This window comes from Rhopalosiphum padi, chromosome 2 (assembly GCF_020882245.1).
Source record: "Rhopalosiphum padi isolate XX-2018 chromosome 2, ASM2088224v1, whole genome shotgun sequence".
In the NCBI taxonomy this organism is placed as follows: Eukaryota; Metazoa; Arthropoda; class Insecta; order Hemiptera; family Aphididae; genus Rhopalosiphum; species Rhopalosiphum padi.
The window spans coordinates 41,046,519-41,067,244 of NC_083598.1; the positions used below are offsets into that span (position 1 = coordinate 41,046,519).

The 20,726-nt window shown below is 24.1% G+C and overlaps 2 protein-coding genes across 2 annotated transcripts; both read right to left on the minus strand.

The window, feature by feature from the left end:
• Nucleotides 1-3,421: 3,421 nt before the first annotated feature.
• LOC132920386 (uncharacterized) lies at nt 3,422-20,357 on the minus strand. Its single transcript, XM_060982743.1, is given in 29 exon segments — nt 3,422-4,481; nt 4,550-4,670; nt 4,755-4,889; nt 4,951-5,144; nt 5,929-6,133; nt 6,215-6,432; nt 7,134-7,328; nt 7,398-7,567; nt 8,515-8,804; nt 8,876-8,969; nt 9,060-9,217; nt 9,292-9,494; nt 10,383-10,509; nt 10,582-10,691; nt 10,761-10,918; nt 13,654-13,906; nt 13,977-14,171; nt 14,246-14,381; nt 14,449-14,622; nt 15,019-15,204; nt 15,414-15,623; nt 16,583-16,823; nt 17,942-18,120; nt 18,214-18,382; nt 18,475-18,677; nt 18,750-18,833; nt 19,564-19,677; nt 19,735-20,014; nt 20,120-20,357. Coding segments are annotated over 29 exon segments (5,043 nt in total). The 5' UTR covers nt 20,128-20,357; the 3' UTR covers nt 3,422-4,248.
• LOC132920387 (probable enoyl-CoA hydratase, mitochondrial) lies at nt 11,386-12,723 on the minus strand. The gene has a single exon (XM_060982744.1). The coding sequence runs from the start codon at nt 12,370-12,372 to the stop codon at nt 11,494-11,496; it is 879 nt and encodes a 292-aa protein (XP_060838727.1). The 5' UTR covers nt 12,373-12,723; the 3' UTR covers nt 11,386-11,493.
• Nucleotides 20,358-20,726: the final 369 nt, after the last annotated feature.

The following is a 20,726-nucleotide window of genomic DNA, read 5'->3' on the forward strand; positions in this document are numbered from 1 at the left end:
TAAATAACTTCAAATTTTTTGTAACACCGCACACGTCTCCATATTACAACAAACGCAAAAAGAACATATTAATTTTAAAGACAATTTTGATTGTTAAGTTTTTTTTTTATATACCTAAATTATTATCGTGTATCATCTATTGCCTTGAAAACGGTGTACAGTAAACTTTTTTGTAATTATATTATAGATGTCTGTGCAAAAAACAAAACACCCAAGCAATAAGTCGTAATTCAAATCATAATAGGCAGTAATAATCGTAGCTCGTAACCGTATAATAATAAGAAAGTTAAACTCCTCTCCATTAGGTAATAGGTACCTAATATTCATTTTTCATATACACAATAGTTTTATGGAATGTGGTATTTTATTTTAGATTCTGAACGGAGTGATAATGTATTGATTTTACTTAATGATGATGTGTGTGTTCGTTATCACATTTTTGAGTAGTAATAGTGCTTTAATTTTTGATTACAGCCCCTCTTTAAAAAGGAAATTGAATCTAGTTAGTACTTTGGGGAGGGGAGTCTTATTTAATTTAATAAGGTCGTTGTATTATTCAACTTATCGGCTCTAGACAATAACAATTTTATTGTAAGTACATCGACAACAAGGCTCTGGCATCCCCGTTATGCCATTTTCAACAATAAAATGGCAATCTGAAATGGCCTGCGACAGTTCCTTGGGGACCACAATACGTAGTATAAATATAAGTACAAAATAAATACAGATCTATAGATATTATTATAGTACCTATTAAACCTTTTTTTACAATAGTTATAAGTGTTACAAATCATAACAAATAACAATGAATATATTCACATGATTTCTGATATTTAGGATTGGCGCATTCAGTTTACTCGTATAGCATAAGTATAAACATTCAGGGGCGGATTCAGACCAAGATAACGGAGGGGGAGGGCGATTTTTAAAGGGTACAAATTAATTTTGATAAAGTATTTATTTAGGTTCATACATAATACATATTTACATATGTTATTTTCCACAGTCTCGTACAGAATAAAAAAAAAATATTTTTTATAGTAATTAAAAAATAAATCACTAATTTTGTCACTCTTAAAGTATAACTACGTTAAAAACTAAAATCAGGGACTTCAAACTATTTTTTTTTTTAGAGAACGAGGGGAGGGCGATTGTCCCCCTTCCCTGGATCCGCCACTATAAAAATTTGTATAATACCATAAATTATACGTATATCATAATATAAGAATGAAATAAAATAACTTAATTTAATATTATTTTACTTTTTAGACGTTTAAATGTTTAACGAATGCTTTATGCTTAATATGTAAATATATCGTAGGTATTAATAAAAAGATAAATCTACAAATTTAACACACTCCTTACAGTAACCTACTAGACCTAGACATCTACTAGTGCACAGCCCACCTTTTTATAATTTTTTTTACATTGGCTTTTCACTAAATCATTTCATACAGCCATATCTACAATAATTTAACATTTAAAAAAAATTTAAAGAATTTTTTTTTTGTGTTGTGTGCTCCTTTAAGTTGAATATCTATATAATTTGTATTCATAAATTATTAAAATATGTTTTTCCTATGTAATTTCTTATTATTTATTTCAATTGATATAATATATTTATATACTCCAAATTTATGCTGCGTACAAAATATTTTGTTTGAAGGTTCGTTTAAATAATCCTTTTTTTTTTAAAATTGACCTGTTATAATTTATCATTTCCATATAAACGCAACGCACAATTATATACGAACGACGACGTTAGCCCATTGGACACATACTAGTTGCGGACAAATTATTTCAGGTCAATATTATAACATAACAATTGCGGACACGCGTTTCATTGTCATAATACTAATTGCGTACAGAGATTATTTTTAATAAAAACCACGTGAGTTTTCCGTCAATCACACGTAACTCTTTAAGTTTTTCACTATACATTTTTATACAGAAAAATAGAAAATAAACGAACAGAAAGACGACACTACGACAGATATTAAGCAAACGAGTAAGGTTGTCGATAAACTGATTAAACATATTTTTTGACAGTCGTTTCAAAAGCACCTGCACAATCTTAATGGTGATAAATAATATATATATATATAAATCGTTAATATCGAACAGTTCCCAACGTCCACAATCGTTAATATCAAATATAATAATTGGACATTTGTCCGCAATTCGTATCTTATATTTGTGACCGCAATTCGTATGTTACCTTTTCAGATTTCGTCCGCAACTCAGATGGTTTTTGTCACTTTGTCCGCAATTCGGAAACACCGAGCCCATTCGGCTCTCGTTTTCCTAAACGGCTCCCGTTTTACAAAAAGGTAAATTCCCAAACGGCTCCGGTTTTGTACAACACAAATTCCTTCCCACTTCATATATAAACTTAGGACTGTCTCAAAAGAGGTGTAGTTAAAAATGTGTTGATGAACACTAAGTAAATTATAAAAATTATATAAAATGCATATATTATCGTATTATTGTGAATTAAATTTAAGTTAAAAAAATAAAAAAAAATGTAAAACATTTATGTATATATAAAAATATTAAAAAAATCAAACATTTAAATTATAGGTAAATGTTTTCGGTATAATTTTGTATATTATACTAAATAGATAACAAAATTAATATTTATTATTTTTGATAAAAAAAATCGTAAAATTCGTTTACTAATACTAGAGACTTAGAGGAGCTCAAATTGGTATACCAGTATTGGCAGTATTACCATTAGCACTTTGGAAATATATATATATATATATATCCACCTTGCCTATAGTGCTTATTTCATGTACATAGAATATATTTTTTTTTTTTGTATTCTTGTCTATGCATTACCAATTCAGTACTGTACTGAGCAACATATCTGCGGTTATAGCGTCTATTTTCGCATCGTTATAGTCTATAATATTGTTATTAATCACACACATGTGGATGACGCGTTCTCTTATGTTCATTATAAATCGTGCATACATTTATACAATTGGCAACACAAATATAGTATGATATAACACTTTACTACAATACATCACTTCTAATGTGATCATCTCACAAAATTATATGAAATAACTGTTATGATATAACACTTCTTATGTGATATCAATTTCATATATTTGTATATTATATTATTAAATTGTGTTTTATAAATATTATATAATGTCTATAAAATGACTAATGTCAATGTTTATGTTTATATTAATGATTATCTTGAATAAATGTTTTTGTTAAATTATATAATATTGGTTTTTATTTGATAAATTATTAATAAATTACAAAATGCTATTGTAAAATTAATTTATACTATGTGAAAATTATGACTGTATTTTTAGATTGTAAAAAGACCGCATAGAGAACCTTGTGTGGAATAATTGTCATTTTTTTTTACCAAGGAATAAAAAAATATATTCACAACATAATATATCGAACTATATTTATTTATTTATTAAAAATACAGGCTGGTAGCCAATAGTAATGATTACCTACAGTAAAATAGATAAGTAACATTTAAGAGAACGTAGAGCCCGCATGTGTTGTTTCCGTCTTACATACGTACGACATAGCAAATTCTCGTTCATCAGTTTCAATATTGTACTGTTAGTTTTGATATTAGAGTGAACTGACCTATTATACAATTTAAGGGTAAAATTATTATCTAGGGCCCCCTCGTAACCTTTTAGTGATATTGTTATATTTAAGTAAGTTATGATTATAAAATGTACCTAGTTTCAAAAAGATCATAACTTACTTAAAAATAATAATATAAATAAAAGGCTATGTGAGGCCCTGGATAATAATCTTGCCTTTGAATTTTATAATAGGTCAGTTCATCCTAATATCAAAACTAACAGCACAATATTGAAACTGGTGAACAAAAATTTGCTATGTCGCACCTCGCATGTATGTAAGACGGAGACAACCTTGCACATGAGTATATGATCAATTGTTTTTTATTTTTGTATTATATATATCAATAATAGTTCAACTATTGTAGCTGTGTACTTGTGTACTAAGTAAAAAGTAAGGAAGAAAGAAGTAGGTATCTAAAAAGTATGCCACAACTTTTTGATATTAAAATAAAAAATATTATACTAATATAAAATAAAATACAAAATTTTGATTAAAACATACATTAAAATAACACATTTTTAAATAATTAAAAAGTAACTTAATAGTAGATTTAATGTTATATTAAATGTGTGTATACATATATTATAACTTTAACTTACTAATTGGTAAATATTTAGTTTAGCTTTTTAAAATTTGATAGGTACAGTTAATAATATTTTGTGTTTCGTCATTACATATTAATAAATCAGAAGATTTCTCAAAATATCTATCTATACCCCAATGACGTAGTTGAAGACGAGCTTTTTGATTGTTGCATGCAATTGACCATATGGCTAAACTAATATCTTTATAATTTTGATTAGTAAGATTTCCAGTTTCTAACAAAGTTTTAATTCCATCTAAAAACACATCTAGATATGACAATAAAATATTTAGATTTATTTATTTCATATTATACATTGTATTCATAGTGTATTACCTGATGACAAAATAACTACACGGTTTTGTCCATTAAAACACAAATTTCTCAATATAGCTAAAGAATCATTTATATAATTTGATTTTAAAAGATCTACTAAAGTATCCAAAGCATAGTCCACCTATAAAAGTATTTATTTAACATTAATAAAGACAAGAAATATATTATTTTTAAATAATACAGTAAAAAATCATTTGTTTTTCACCTTTAAAAGATGTATTTGTCCGTCATTGTAGCTTGTTAAAACTAATAAAATCTTTAAACATTGTTGTTCAATTTTAATCGGACGTTTTTTGTCTTTTATATTAAGAGCCAACATGATGCTTGACAATAGTTTACTCTGAAAAAAAGTTATGAAATATGTATAATAAATAATATATTAGTATAAATTAAAACTATACTTTTGTAATCGTTACACGACATTCTTGAGCTTGACAACAGTTTACAATTATCAGCAGAGTTATATTCAAAATATCTTCATTCAAATGAAAATTAGTGGATAATGAAATTACTTCATGAAATAATGAATATGAAGTACATTTTGTTTTTGGATCGACTCCTAGTGTACTGCTAGTCATTGTCATTGCACTGCATGCTATAGCATAGATATATACATTAAATCATAAGTTATAATGTATATTTGTATATGCAACTATTTACTATTAGAAAAAGAGCTATATTATGTACATTTTTAAAAACAAAATTAGTTCTAAATTGTCAAAACGCAATGCTAACACTAAATAACTATTTCACATTTTTAATTAATAACACTCATTAATTAAAAATTTATTAAATTTTTTAAATATTTTTTTAAGCCTTTTTACTAATATTATGAACAAAAACAACCATTTTTAATTTTATATTCTGAAACAGGATATTTTTTTAAATATTTTGATACATAAAAATCAAAATTCAAACATTTAGTTAATGAGTTGAAAGTATTTAAAGTTTTGATAAGCTGAGTAGAGTGGTACTCTAAATGTTGGTCTACTTCTCTGCTCACAATAACTTTAAATATTTATAACTCATAGACTAATAGTCTGAATTTTGATTTTTATACATCAAAATACTATGAAAAATATTTTGCTTCAGAATAATATGAAATTAAAAATGTATATTTTTATTTAAAAAAGTAAAAACTTAAAATAATATGAAAAAATATAATTAAAAATGTTGATTTAGATTAGAAATTATGAAAAAAATGTTTTACAAAAAATGTAATAGATTTTAAAATAATATGTGTTATTTGATAAAAGAATCAGCCTGTATATTATTTAATTTATTTTATTTTACTTGATAATGTTTTAGTGTACTTTAACAAATTAATTGATAAATAATTTGCAAAAATATTTGGATATGAATAATAGCATAATATTTACCAGAAGGGCATGAAGATGTAAGTGATACTAGCATTTGTAGTGTACAAATCAAGATATCAGATTTAGGGTTGGAAATAATAATAGGCCAAAGTTTATGAATTAAATCTGGTAATTCAGCAGAAGCATCTTCTCTAGCATCATTGCATCCGTGGAACAAATTACAACAAAATTTCACAATTTCCAAATATTCATTTTGTAATACTTTCTAAAAATTTTTTTATTATATACTTTTTCAATGTTAACACGATTATTGATGAACATTTTATAATATATACAATATACATACAGATTTTTGGTTTGATTGTTTAGTAACTTGTAACTGCATAATTTTCAATTTAGAAATAATGAACGGTAATACATTGTCCTGCCTTGCTGTTTCATATGTTGATGGGTGTTCAAGAAATATGTTTGATAATGCAATTAATAACATTTTTCGTTTTAATGTATGATGCCATTCCAAGAGTAATGTACGAATTAAAATGTTGCATACACGATGAACAAATTCTAGATCAAATCAAATCAAAATATATTAAATAGGTATTTATTTTTAAAATTATATTGAATATAGTTCTTAATATAAGTGTAAAATTTTAAATTATTACTACAATAGAGTATTAAAAAAATAATGGATAAAATATATTTAAATCAAACTTCATAACCATTTTGTATTTTCATTTATGTTATTAAAATATTAATAAGACTAGGTAAATTTTCAGTTTTTAAATTTCAATTGTTTAAAATTTTAATTATTAATATTGTAGTGTTAAACTTAATGTTTATAATTGTTGGTAGACAATTATTGTTGCGTCAAATGTTGATAATTAATTTGGCAATGTAGAATGTAGGACCCAAAAGTTACTAATATAAAAAAAATTCCCCAAAACAGTAAACAGTAGTATAAGGACATTTACAAATCATACTAAAATTTAAAGTTTAATATTACAAGTAGAAATTATTATTATACAAAATTATGTTTTTTTTTTTATTGAACACAACTCCAAATATTTCAAATTATATTGCTTTTTAACCATTATATAATATATCAGACTAAAACATTTAAAGTTTTATCATAGTTTATTATAAGAAAAAAAATATAGCAAAAATTGATTTTAAAATGAATATAATAGGCAATCACATTTTTAAAGCTAAAAATGCACAAGAAAATTCAAGATTATAGATAGGTATATCAAAAATTATTTACTTACTTTTAGATAGTTGGGGATATACTAAAGAAACCACATTTAATGCTTCAATGCATAGATCTTTATTTTTGGAAGTTATACTAGTTAATAATGCAGTTATAAAATTATTTGTTATAACAAATGTTTTATAATTTGTACTTTGTATTACTATTGTTGTCAGTTTAAACAATGATTTCCATACCATAGTTGTACAATGATCTAAAATAACATACAAATATTATAATTTTTCAATAACTAGATACATTTTTGTAAACATGTTTAATTTACCTAAATTGGTGTTAATTCTTTCATAGATAACATTTAGAGAATTTAACAAATTTTCAAAATTATAATTGCTAACAGGTACAAAAAGCGTAAGAATGGAACATATGCGACCACACATCTCCATAATATTTGGTTTTTCAATACTTATTGGAGTCAAATATTTTTTTAAGCACCTATAAAAATAAATAAGTATATAATTATTAAATTTAAATTTATTTTTGTTATACTCGTAGTTCATAAACATATGATACTAAGAGAAATATTTATATATAACTTAGCGGATTATGTTAAATTATTGTAAAAGTCAATTGAAAGAGTTAGCAGAGCTGTGTCGTTAAGATTTGGCGCCTAGGGCAAAATTAAAAATATTCGCCCCCTATTTTATTTATCATTATGCATTTAAATTTTTTTGGCGCCCCTTTAACCATGCGCCCGGTGCACATGCTCCCTTAGGCCCCCCCACGGCACGGCTCTGAGAGTTAGACACTTAATGTTATAATATGAAATAAAATATGTAAATTAATGATGAAGGGTAATCCGCCTAATTATAGTTTTGACAAAAGCATAACAATTGATAAAGGAGTTGAATTTAATCATAAATGTATTAAAATTTCTAATGATATACTATACAAAAAACAACTCAAGCGTAACTAGGGGCCTCCGGCTTGGGTAGGCTTCAATCCCCCCAGAAGTTTTGGGTAAATGCATATGCTTAAAAACATGCTAGTATTAACTTTATTTTTGCCTACAATATAAATAAATATAATGTTTCATATAAACAAATAATCATTCAAGTCGGTTATAAACACCAATAGAAACAATATAAATATTAATCTAAATAAAAAAAAAATGTACTATACAACTTTTTTAGGAATTTAGCTCCCTCCCTTAATTTAAAGGACTAGTTACTCCTATGTTTAAAGATCTGAGGAAAATCTAAAATATCTGTTACTTCAATATAATAGCTTAATGACGAAAAATCATCAGACATAATAGTTACTTATAAAGGGAAAAAAAGATAAAAAATTTAGGTGTATCGCTATAAATACATTCTTAATTATTCACAACAGTTAAACAAATATCAAATATTTAGTAGCTTAATACTATACAAAATACATACAGAAAAAGTGCTTGAACAAATTGATTATGTTGATCAAGTTCATATAAATTTACTTCTGTCAATGTAAACATATTGAAAAGCATACAGCATATATTGGACACAAGTTTAGGAGATGTCAAAAAGCATTTTTTTTTCTGTAAACATTTTTTTATATTAATCACTTCATTAATTTATATTAACATTTGGAAATTTTACCCACCAGGTTTGGTATAGTCGTAATATGAACACAAATTAATAATTTGAACAAAAGCATCAAAATCCAATTTAATAATGTGTTGGTGGCATAAACTCTAGAAAAAATAAAATAACATTATTTCATATAAATATATTGTTTTAGATCAAGCAATAAAATAAACATTACTTTAAACTTAGGAGAACAAAATAGATTTGAACAAAATAAAGTCGCTTGCTCGGCAACAATACAATTTTCCAAGGAATTTGATTCAGAAAAATAACTACAAAATAAATTTTAATTCTTATGTAAACTGTAATAAGCAAGTATATATAATTGTATTAAATGTGCTAAAAACAACTGAAATAAATACTTTAACGCAAGGTGAATTAAATTATGTGATATTGGAATATCAATAACAGCCAAGCCAGCAGAGAATTGAAAGACTAAAGCCCGTACTAATGAATCAGTACTGTGTATCATTGACCATGTCCATGTTTCCCAGTCATACAAACACCATACTTCAGAAATCTATTAGAAGAATTATATTGTTATAATATGCTTTAAACTTGGAATTAAAGCAATATATTAAATATTAATTTTACATTTGGTATTAAAATTGTGTAGTGGAGGATATGGTTTAGGACAGTTAAATAACTTCGCTGCAAACTTTTTTCATTTGAACTATTTGTCACTATTGTTTTTAATGAAATAAATTGAGATAAATACATTTTTACAAGGTCTTTATCTATATGTTTTGTATTTTCCGTTAATAAAGTAAGACACTTCATATTAACTTGTAATAAAACTGAAAAATAAATTGTATACTATTAGTACTATGCAAACAAATAATAATTGTTGAAAATTATTTAAATAATGGATACATTTTATTTACTAAGTATTTTAACATTTATAAACGTTTTTATTAAATATTTGAATTTAATATTGAACAGTTTTAGTTATAATAAATATGACACATTAATTTAAAGATAATAATATTTAATAGTTCATAAAAAAATACCTTTCAAGTGAAAAATGTAAAGCAATATTATAAAAAAAATTATAAATATATATTGAGTGTTTTACCAGTATGCTCATTCACATTTTTTCAAGTCTAATGATTAATGACTAATTTTCGGGATTTAAAAAAAATAGAAACAACCATTTTTATGTTAATTGCTAAGTAAATAAGTTATTCAATTTTATGTACTAAGAATAAGAGCTTTAGAAATTTAAGGCTAAATCATAGTAATTACAAATAATTTATTAACAATTATTTGAATGTAATGTAAAAATAAGAAAAAAAAATAAATATAATTCGCACTAGACAAGCAGATTAAAAATTATTATACATATTTTTTATTTTATGTAATACCATTACTAAGTTTAAACCAGTAAAAATACACATTAAAATTTTGATTTATATACATGAACAATTTATAATAAAAAGGATGACTTTTGATAAACAAAATATGAGTTTTCATTATTGAAAGACGTTCATTAAATTGTGTAAAATCTAAGGGTTTGAAAATATAATTTTAAATATAAATAATAAAATAAATTACAATATACTTAAAATTTCAATAAATACATAAATAAATATAAAAGGGTGATGGGTTCAGTGAATTATACTGTATATAGCTTTAATAGATTTATATTATTAATAATAAATATATAGATGTAAATATGATTATACCAATTTCATGTTTTGTAGATTCTAATCGATCAAATAACAATTTTGTTAAATTTAATGTTGAAAAATGACTATAGTTTTTTAAGCAAAGCCAATATACTTCATAAAGTTCAATAAAAAATTGATTACACTGGAAAAAAAAATATTAAAATTAACTTATTTTTAAGAAAAACAATAACAATATATTATTTTAATTACAAACCAATTGTTTTGATTTATCATCATTTTGAAAATCATCCGCCATATTATGATGCATAGATTCAGATTTCATCATTATTTCAGCAACCCAATTTAATTTATTTATTAAAACTCCTAGAAATATTATTAGAAAAAAAATGTATAATTATTAGGATTACATTATTTTATTTTAAATATACATACTTTTTTTTAATGCAAAATTTAGTAGCTTTAAAACAACGATTAATGTTTGTAAATCAGTTAAAAAAATTGGAGGCAATATCAAAAATTTTTTTAACGCAGTTTCTAATAGTTCTTCATCTACTTCAAATTGCTTAATATTTACACTTACTTCTAAATATCTGGGGAAATAACAATATTTTACACTTATTAAACTAACATATTTAGAATATATTGAATTATTAAAGGATAATATGTATGTAAAACATAAATACAGTTAAATTTGTATTTTGTGTTAATTCTTAATATCATAGGATTTTAGAGAATGTAAAATTTTAAATAATATTTGTGAATTTAGTTGTATAAAATTAAAAAATATCAGAAATCTTTCTACTAATTTTAAATATAATACATTTAAAATTATTGAGTTATGAAATAATTTTATTACAATTTTATCAATCTTGTGAATTAAAAATTCATAAGAATTCAACCTTTATTGGCAGGGTACAATTAAAAATAATAAAATATTTTATCGTTCTATTATAAATATTATTATTTTATAAATTATAACTAAATTTCCTTGACAAACAACTACAGTTGTAATCTTCTTCAAGTTTAGAGGTGATATTGGAAGAAAAAATTAAAAAAATTGAACAAAGATAGTAAATATATTTTGTATAAAAAATTAACAATATATTAAAATTTAAATGTAAACAATAATTGTATAAAAACATATACAATAGAATTACATTTATTATTAATTATTAGAAAAGTTTGGTTTTCTTTTTTCAATGAATGCAGTCATTCCTTCCTTTCGGTCATTTGTTGCAAAAGTTCCATAGAATGACTTCTTTTCAAATTGTAAGCCTTGGCTTAAACTCGATTCATATGCATAATTAACTGATTCTTTACACAATGCAACGATTAAAGGTGAATGTTCACTAATTTTTTCAGCCAATTTAATAGCCTCATCAACTAACTTTTCAGGTGGGAACACCTTACTAACTAATCCTCTAGATAAAGCCTCCTGAGCAGAAATCTGGTTTCCAGATAAACATACTTCCATTGCAAAGCTTTTACCACAAGAACGTATCATACGCTGAGTACCACCAGCTCCAGGAATAGTTCCAATTACAATCTCAGGTTGGCCAAATTTAGCTTTTTCTCCAGCATAGATTATATCGCACATCATTGCTAATTCACATCCACCACCCAGAGCAAAACCATTTACAGCAGCAATTACTGGTTTCTTACATTTACTCAGATTGTCCCATTGTTTGAGTAAACCAGTTTTTAGATTAGTTGAATAAGTCTTGTCAAGCATTTCTTTAATATCAGCACCAGCCGCAAATGCACGATCACTACCAGTGACAACAATAGCTCCAATTGAATCATCAGCATCATAAGCAGATACAGCTTCAGTCAATTCTGTGACCAAACCATCACATAAAGCGTTCAAAGCTTTCGGTCTATTGAGTTTGACAAGGCCAACATTTTGTTTCTCGCCAACTTTTTCAGTAATAATATACTCCAAGTTACATGTGGATAGCTTCATTGAAGTTACAGGTGTAATAATTTTCGACATCGAAAAAATCAATTTTGATTTAGACATTGACGATCTTATAAAAATTGCCATTTTGAAGAATATTATGTAATAATAGTTATATTGAACTTAAGACGTTTATTAATTCAATAAACTTTAGAATTTTAAAAATTTCAAGAAAAATCACTTCTAATAACCTCCTGGCTCCTATGAACTGCACGAAAAAAAAATTTATTTTATCTATAGACTATAGCCAATGATTGACTATCTTTCAAAGTCAAACGTAGAACAACTGTACACCAGCGACTGCGTACTCCGGACTCCGGACTTTAGACACTATATTTTATTGTCCTTAAAACACTTATATAATGATATGCAGATATGCTTGTCGGTATGTGATATGTTACCGAGTACCGGTTTGGGCAATGAGCATGGACAAGTATACTTTGACTACAGTATTGTCAGCAAAGTAATAAAATTAAGTAAAAAAACTAAATTACTGATAACGAATCAAATGTGTGCAATTAGTGTAGTGTTAAGACTCAAATTACAGTGTAGGTAATCGAAAATGTTTCCTGAAATATGGTAAAAAACGTAAATAACAAAAATTTAAATTTGAAACTGAATTAAGTCACTATAGCTTTGTTCGTTTTGACAAAAAGTATACACTTTTTCGATAATAGTATACACTGAAGCGTTTGTTTTGGAAAAGTGTATTATGATAAAGAAAATTCACTGGTTAACCAAGACAAAAAATATATAATTATATTTTTTCATGCGGTTAACGTTTTAGAAAACATCTTTGATTAATTGATTTGATTTTGATCTTTCGGTTATTTCTTTCTAAGTAGTATATAGTAAGTTCTAAATTTTGAATTTTTATATTTTGTGTGGGGTGCGTTGTTTTATATGATTATAAATTTATAAATGGTTTAATATCAGTCTTACTTATGAAATTCTAACACTATATTATGGTTAAAAATCCTCAAAGCCGAAAAAACATTAGTTTTATATTACATTGGAGAATAAAGTCTTTTCTTAATATTATGCTGTATTATAATTTATAACATATTCAACTTAATTTTTTTCACAGTCACATTAAATAGTATGAAAATTATTATCTTTACAAAATGTTAGTATGTGTGTAGTGTGCTAATGTCAAGATAAAAAGCAATACAAATTAAATATATTAAAATAAATAAATACCAACTGGACATAAATACATAATTGAAAGTTTAAATGATATGTATAAGCTACAGTTTATATTATCCTTTAGTTTCATTTATATTATTTATTAATATGGTCATAAAGAATTGTTAATTATATATTTTAATAAAAACTATTGTATAAATAAAAAATAAGTGAAATTATTACCTCCTCAAATCACCAAGAATGGTTAATGCTACTTGGTGTGACTTGGCAGCAATTAAGTCAACCAAATATTTTTTAACTGACCATGTAATACAAGCTTTTCTACAATTCTGGAAAACATTGTCGAGTATAGGGTTTTGACTGTTTTGAGCATTTGCAGTAAGGCCATTTTCCAAAAAAACATCAATACTATCATAATGCTTTAAATGCCATGTTAGTATTAAAACTTCCATACAATTGTGGTTCTCTTTAATTTCTAAAATACAAAATAAATAAAATATATTAATTCATATAAAGTTGATTAAATATTTAGTTATTAATCTTACTTGAAAATAACATTGTATCATCAGAATTATTAGTTGTATGGTAATATTTATTGAATTTAATAGGAGTATTTATTTTATTCTCAACTACTTTTGGTATTTCACCAAAGTGCGTTAAGTATTGTTTGAAAATACAATAAAAAAAAATTTGAAACACATATTGTTTTACAAGTGGAATTTCATAAAAATCAGATAGAACTGAAATACATAAAAACAATATAAGTATAAATGTGTATAATACATTATAGTATTATAATTTATAGTTGATGTACCTGAGATTAATTGTAGTTGTATTTCTATATTATTTGCTAATGAATTATGATCATTAATAATTAATTCTTTTTTCTTTGTGAAACATAAAGTTAATTTTAATAATGCAATTAACAATCCACGTTCATTAACAAACATCTAAAAAATATTTTATGAGATTAATAGATAACTAAGCAAATCATAAATATTAAATAGTAATAAATACTTTTGATGATTTAAGTAAATTTAATATAATATCCATTCCTCCATTATGAATAAAATGTTGTTGAAGATGATCATATTCAAGTATTACTGATATTTTGTATAAAGCACATTTAATAGTTTGATGACTTGAAGATTCATTAGAAATTAAATCTATCATATCGTCTAAATCTTTTTTCTAAAAAATATTTACAATTATAAATCATGCTCGTGATCTTAATAACAATAACAGTGACGGCTCATATCTTGTTCAAAATATTAAATTTAAAAAAATTATTTAAGTAAAATTAAAAATAACATAATATCAGTTAGATATCATAATATTTTAGAGTATACCAAATATCCAAAAAAAGGTTTCAGTTAAAAATTTTCAAAGCAATCAATCTTATGATTAATAATATTCATTCAGGTACATGTAATATGGATAATTGGTTTAAATCCGCAAAGTTTCTGTAGGTAACAAATATGACATATTGATAAATGTATGTGGTATGTACTGTAATTATAAATTGTTCCTCACTAGCCATCACTGTATAATTTTTAACATGAAATAAGGAAACATCTATTTACATACATTATATTCACCAATGGGTTTGTCTACTTGTTCATTTACTTCATCAACTTCTATTACAAAAATATCATTTGGTAGTTCAATGTTTTTATTTAAAGATGTTTTAAAAATCCAAGTAATTCTATTATTTGCTTCAACTCGAGATTCATTATCTTTGCTGAATAACATTGCAATTGTTGAATGAAGTAGCTAAAAATTAAATTTATTTATATAAATGTGATATGTTGTACTATGATTTCAAATCTTTTAAAACAACAGATATATTTGACATTGATTTAAGCATTACAAGATACCAAGTAGTACAAATTATGCTTTGAATTTATTTTTTTACTTTTGTTTCAGTTAAATTAAAACAATCAATAACATAAAATAAATATAAATTTATAATTATAATATACCACTAATTTTGAAATATTTAATTTCTCTGCTTGATCAGGATCAAACAAATCCAAAACAACTTGGCCCAGAGTAGATGTTTGGTTAGCATAACAATATAATACAGGGAAGATTGGAGCTAAATTATTTAAAAAACATTTCCATTGATTAATATTTATCATGTTCTTGCTTTTTATTATTTGTTCTATAATTTCTGATGCTGATTGATTTATCTATAAACAAAAACGACTTTATTTCGGTTGTTCGACACTTGAACACAGAAAATTGGGTTCCAGACAATTGAGCGCCATACATTTGGACATAAGAACGTTTATTATTTAATTCAAATTTTAATAATACTATATTATGCAATATCTACTTAATAAAATAGCTTTGACTAGGTAGGTAGTATTATAAAATCTACAAAATTTTATTCTTTTAATTTATTATCAATAATTTTTTTTTTTTAATGTATACAAATATTTGATTAGATATATTAAAGGTGTCATTTTAATTAAAAACTGTAAGCTCAGTTTTGTCTTACAAAAAATTATAAAATTATATTTAAACATTTAGAAATAATATTTAAACATTTAGAAATTATATTAATACATTTATTTTATTGAAGTATAATGATAAATTTTGAGCAATGTCTTTCAAAAAATCATTTATGTCGCCGTTTTCAAAATCATTACATTCGCAAATACTAAAATAAGTGTCCGTCTTGTCATCGGACATCAAAAATTAAAAATCACCATTTGAAAAAATATGTACCAACAACACTATTTTTTTTTTTAAATATATTTAGTAAGTAATAAAAAATTTTAGTCTATCAAGTGCCCATTTCCCATTTGATAATGTAATTCTTATTTTAAACAATCTTGTAATCTAATTTGATGCAAAAAAATAGAAAGGCCACAGTACGCTGTGAAAATGTTTTGAAAAGCACATTGTGCCGTATTCAATAAAAGTTTGAAAACCTTTGGTATAGATACTGCAATAAAATCTAGAATTTATACCTTAAATTTCATCTATTATTATTTATTTACTTTTTACATTAATTTTAAATAGTATTGATATTCACACTCAATTATCTTACACCCAATTGTCATTGCGTCCAAAAAGTCCTGCGTCCAAGTGCCAGCATACCCCTTTTATTAAATATTAATAGTTTAAAAATATACTAAAATACCTGTTTGTTTGAATTATTACAGCCAAAACATATTATTTCATTCAACACATTGGTACACAGTAAACTGTTTATAAGCCGGTCAATTTTTTTAGATTCAAGGTTTAAATGATTTAACATTTTCTTCATTGTATTATTAAGTGCTAAGTATGTGTATAATACAATATCAACAGATTTAAAAGAAAGTAAACTTACTAAAATGTTGCTGTATTCTTTTTCATTATCTGTTGTTTCTGTCAACTTTCTAAAGAGGATAATAAAAATAATATTAGAAAAATTGTAGTCTTAGCTTTGAATAGATAATTTTAAATGTTATTGTAATTTTAAAATAAGTAACTTAATTTTAAATTGAAAGTGTATTATTTTTAAATAAAGACATAAAGTATAATAAAATATGTTATTTATTAAATAATACCTGGAATTATTTTACTAGTTCAATAAATTATCTCAATAAATGAAAAATGCTCTCAAAATAAATTATCAGAAAATTTCATGATAAAATCAATAGGATCTATTATACTTAATTAAAAATAATAAAATACACTTTCACTAGATTTATTACAAAAAAATGTCCGTATTGTTTTTAATAACAATTTTGAATTCATGAATATTTTAATAATACCTGTTATATGATTCATTATTATATTACCCTAAAGACCAAATTTTATTTTTTTAAGTTTCCATGATAATAGCATCTGAATTTACTATTAATTATATAATACAATTTTTTAACGACACAAATAAAATGTATAAAGCTAAACATAATACTAGTACAAAACACAGTGATCTAACACAATAGCAGATATGTACTAAATGAAAAGAGTACAAAAGAGTGTACAAAATAATATGAAATAAAATGTATACAATTAGAAAATTATCCAAAGAATTAATTTAGAATTAACATTTTCTCATTTGTGTCATATAAGTTTATTTTAATTTTATATAAACATTAAATATTTTCTAAATCTCAGTTTATAAATTACATTTGTAATAACTCCCAACTCATCACAAATTTATCTTAAATAGGTAGGTAAGTTTTGGAATTTTTTTTTATTTTAGTTTGGTCTATCCTTTTGAGCAATTGAGCAGTATAAATGCTTCAGCTTTCAATTTAGGATGGTTTCAAAACAAAATGTATCTAGTAGATATTTTTGGGATTCAAAATAATTGGAAAAATAGGAATTTTTTACAGAAAACCTGTTAAATAAACCTTGATAAAATAAATTATTATTTTTCAGTTGTAATTCACTTCTTTAAATGTAGAGATTCACTTTTTTTTTACTAATTTTGAATACTTTAGACATCTCTAAATTACCTTCTCCACTAGCCATTTAAAATATATATATATTGTATATAACTTACGCATATTTACACGTGTTTGTAATGAATTTATCAATAATAGTAAACTGTTTATGAAAACATATAATAGGTAATGAACTTCTAAATAAATGTGCATATTGTTTAATATCCAAGTTGCTAGTAGATGATAAAATATATGCATCGTTAACCCTTTTGATTATTTGTTGTTCTAATAATTCTTCCTAAAATAAAGAAAATAAATTTAGGATACATAATACATTCGATTAGATTATATTTTAAAAAATAACTAATTAATTGTTATTATAATAACTCACATTAATAACTTTTTCATACAATTGATAGTATAATTCTGGATAAAGATGAATCCAATAGGGTTGTTTAAGTATATTACAAATTAGTATTTTAAATTGATTGTTAGGTGAACCATGTTTTAATATTTCTTTGGCAATAATTAAAAACTTAAGTGAAGATAGAGGTTCATTTCTAAAAAATAAGTGTGGTAAATATAAAATTAAATATAATTATTTTTTTTTTAATTTGTTGATACATATTTTAATGTTATTATTAATACTTACAAAAGTATATTTTTGATTGTATGATCAGAAAACACTAATTCTATATAAAACTTAACGTTACAACTATTAGATATAGAGGATAAAAGATGCATGCTGGACATAAACAAAGAGAAAGCTCCACCACTATTAAAACTAATATGTTTCAAAAGTACAGGCATCAGTATGACACAAAATTTGGCAATACCCCAGCGTGAAATTTCGTCCTAAAAATGCGTGACATGATTAAAAAAATATTATCAAAATGAAAATGTTAGATAAAATGAAAAATTACTAACATTAGTTGAAGATTCACTATTAGTTTCTCTTATTGATATTTGAGAATTAGAACCATAATTGGAATTAATACTTTCATTATTTTCCTGAAAAAAAAAATAATGTTTAAATCATTGATACAATTTGATAAAATAAAAATAAAATAGTAAAAGCTATTTATTTAAAAGAAGAAAAATGTAAATATGTACATATAATACATATATAATTTACAAATAATTTAATCTATTATTAGAACCAAATATTTATGCATATAAGACCTATTAAGAGGACGTTATACCTGCATGTGTTGTCTCTTTCTTACTAATGTAGATCATAGCAAATTTGCATTCAGCAGAACAGATTTTGTGATATTAGCTTTAATATTAGAGTAAATTTACTTATTAATTATTATCAAACTTAAAAGTAATAATATTATCTAGGGCATCTCATAGGCTTTTATTGATATCTTAATTTTTAAGTGAGTTATAGTTATGTAAAATATTAAAACTTTAAAATGCTCGTAATTCGCTTAAAAATTAAAATATCAATAAAAGCCTATGAGATGCCCTTGATAATATCATTATCTTTAAGTTTGATAATAGGTAAATTTACTCTAGTATTAAAGCTAACATCACAAAATTTGTTCTGCTGAACACAAATTTGCTATGATCTACATTAGTAAGAGAGAGACAACACATGCGAGTATAACGTCCTCTTAAACACTACAAATATAATTTATAATAAGTATAAGTTATTTTATTTAGTTGTATTGTAATTAATAGATTTCTATTTGGTTGTGCACAAAAACTTGTTTAACTTATTGAAAAATAAACTTACACATAAACCAGTAGTACATTCATGGTGTCTTCTAATTAATTTTTCTACCAAATAACTTAGACATTCCAGTATCAAGTCTTTTTCTTTGTTTTCATTCAGCCATTTAATTAATTTCTATAATTATAATTGAAAATTAATGTTGAAAAGTAAATAAACATAAATTTTAATTACCTGAATAATTAATGGATGCTGTAAAAATATTTCTGTTTGAAATTCACATTGAATTTTGTTTTTAAACATACAACAAATCTCTAAAACAGATGGTTCATTTAATGAAAAATTGTTTTCAAACAATAACCATCGGCTATCTTGACATAAATCAACAACAGGGAAATGCCAATCCATGCCATTTGAGTAATCATAAGAAAAATCTGAGTATTCATCTAAATTGCTAGATATATCTTTATAATCTTCTGTACCAACTATTAAACCACTATTACTGGACCACTCACTAATAAAAACAAAATTGTACTTTTAAGCAATTAAATATAACTTGTAGGATACAATGGGAATATTTTTATATAGATATCATATTAACATAATTAAATATTCTTACGTTGACATTTTAAAGCTTATAAAAATTAAAACTCAATTATTTTTCAATGATTTCTTATTAATTTACAAAATACGAAACATAATTATTATCACTATCAGTACACTAAAATTAATACTTATACATGTGTATATTTATATACAAAAAAATTGTATATTTGAATTAAATTAAATCAATAATAAAATATTAAAATGAATAATTAGATACATTTAAGTACTTCAATTAAAACTAACTAGTCATCAATGTATCGTGATAAAGATATTATTTTATAATTAGATTTAAAAATGTTTAATAGAACTTTAAAATTTAAACATTGTATTAAGTAGATTAATAAAGAGAACTTATTTTGTTTTGAATATGTTATTTTTTAGTACTTATCACTATATACTAATTCAGTATTAGCTTTCTTGGATAAATTATTAAATGTATCTAATATCTTAAATTTCAATATTAACGGATTTGTTCTTATCATATACCTCTATTATAGATAAGCATTATAAGCAGTTATAGCAGGCTACAGACACTATGTGGTATTGGCCAAAACGGTAAAAAGTGGGGTCGTATTTCATGTTCCACAATTATTAATTCCAACAGACATTTGTCCCAAAAA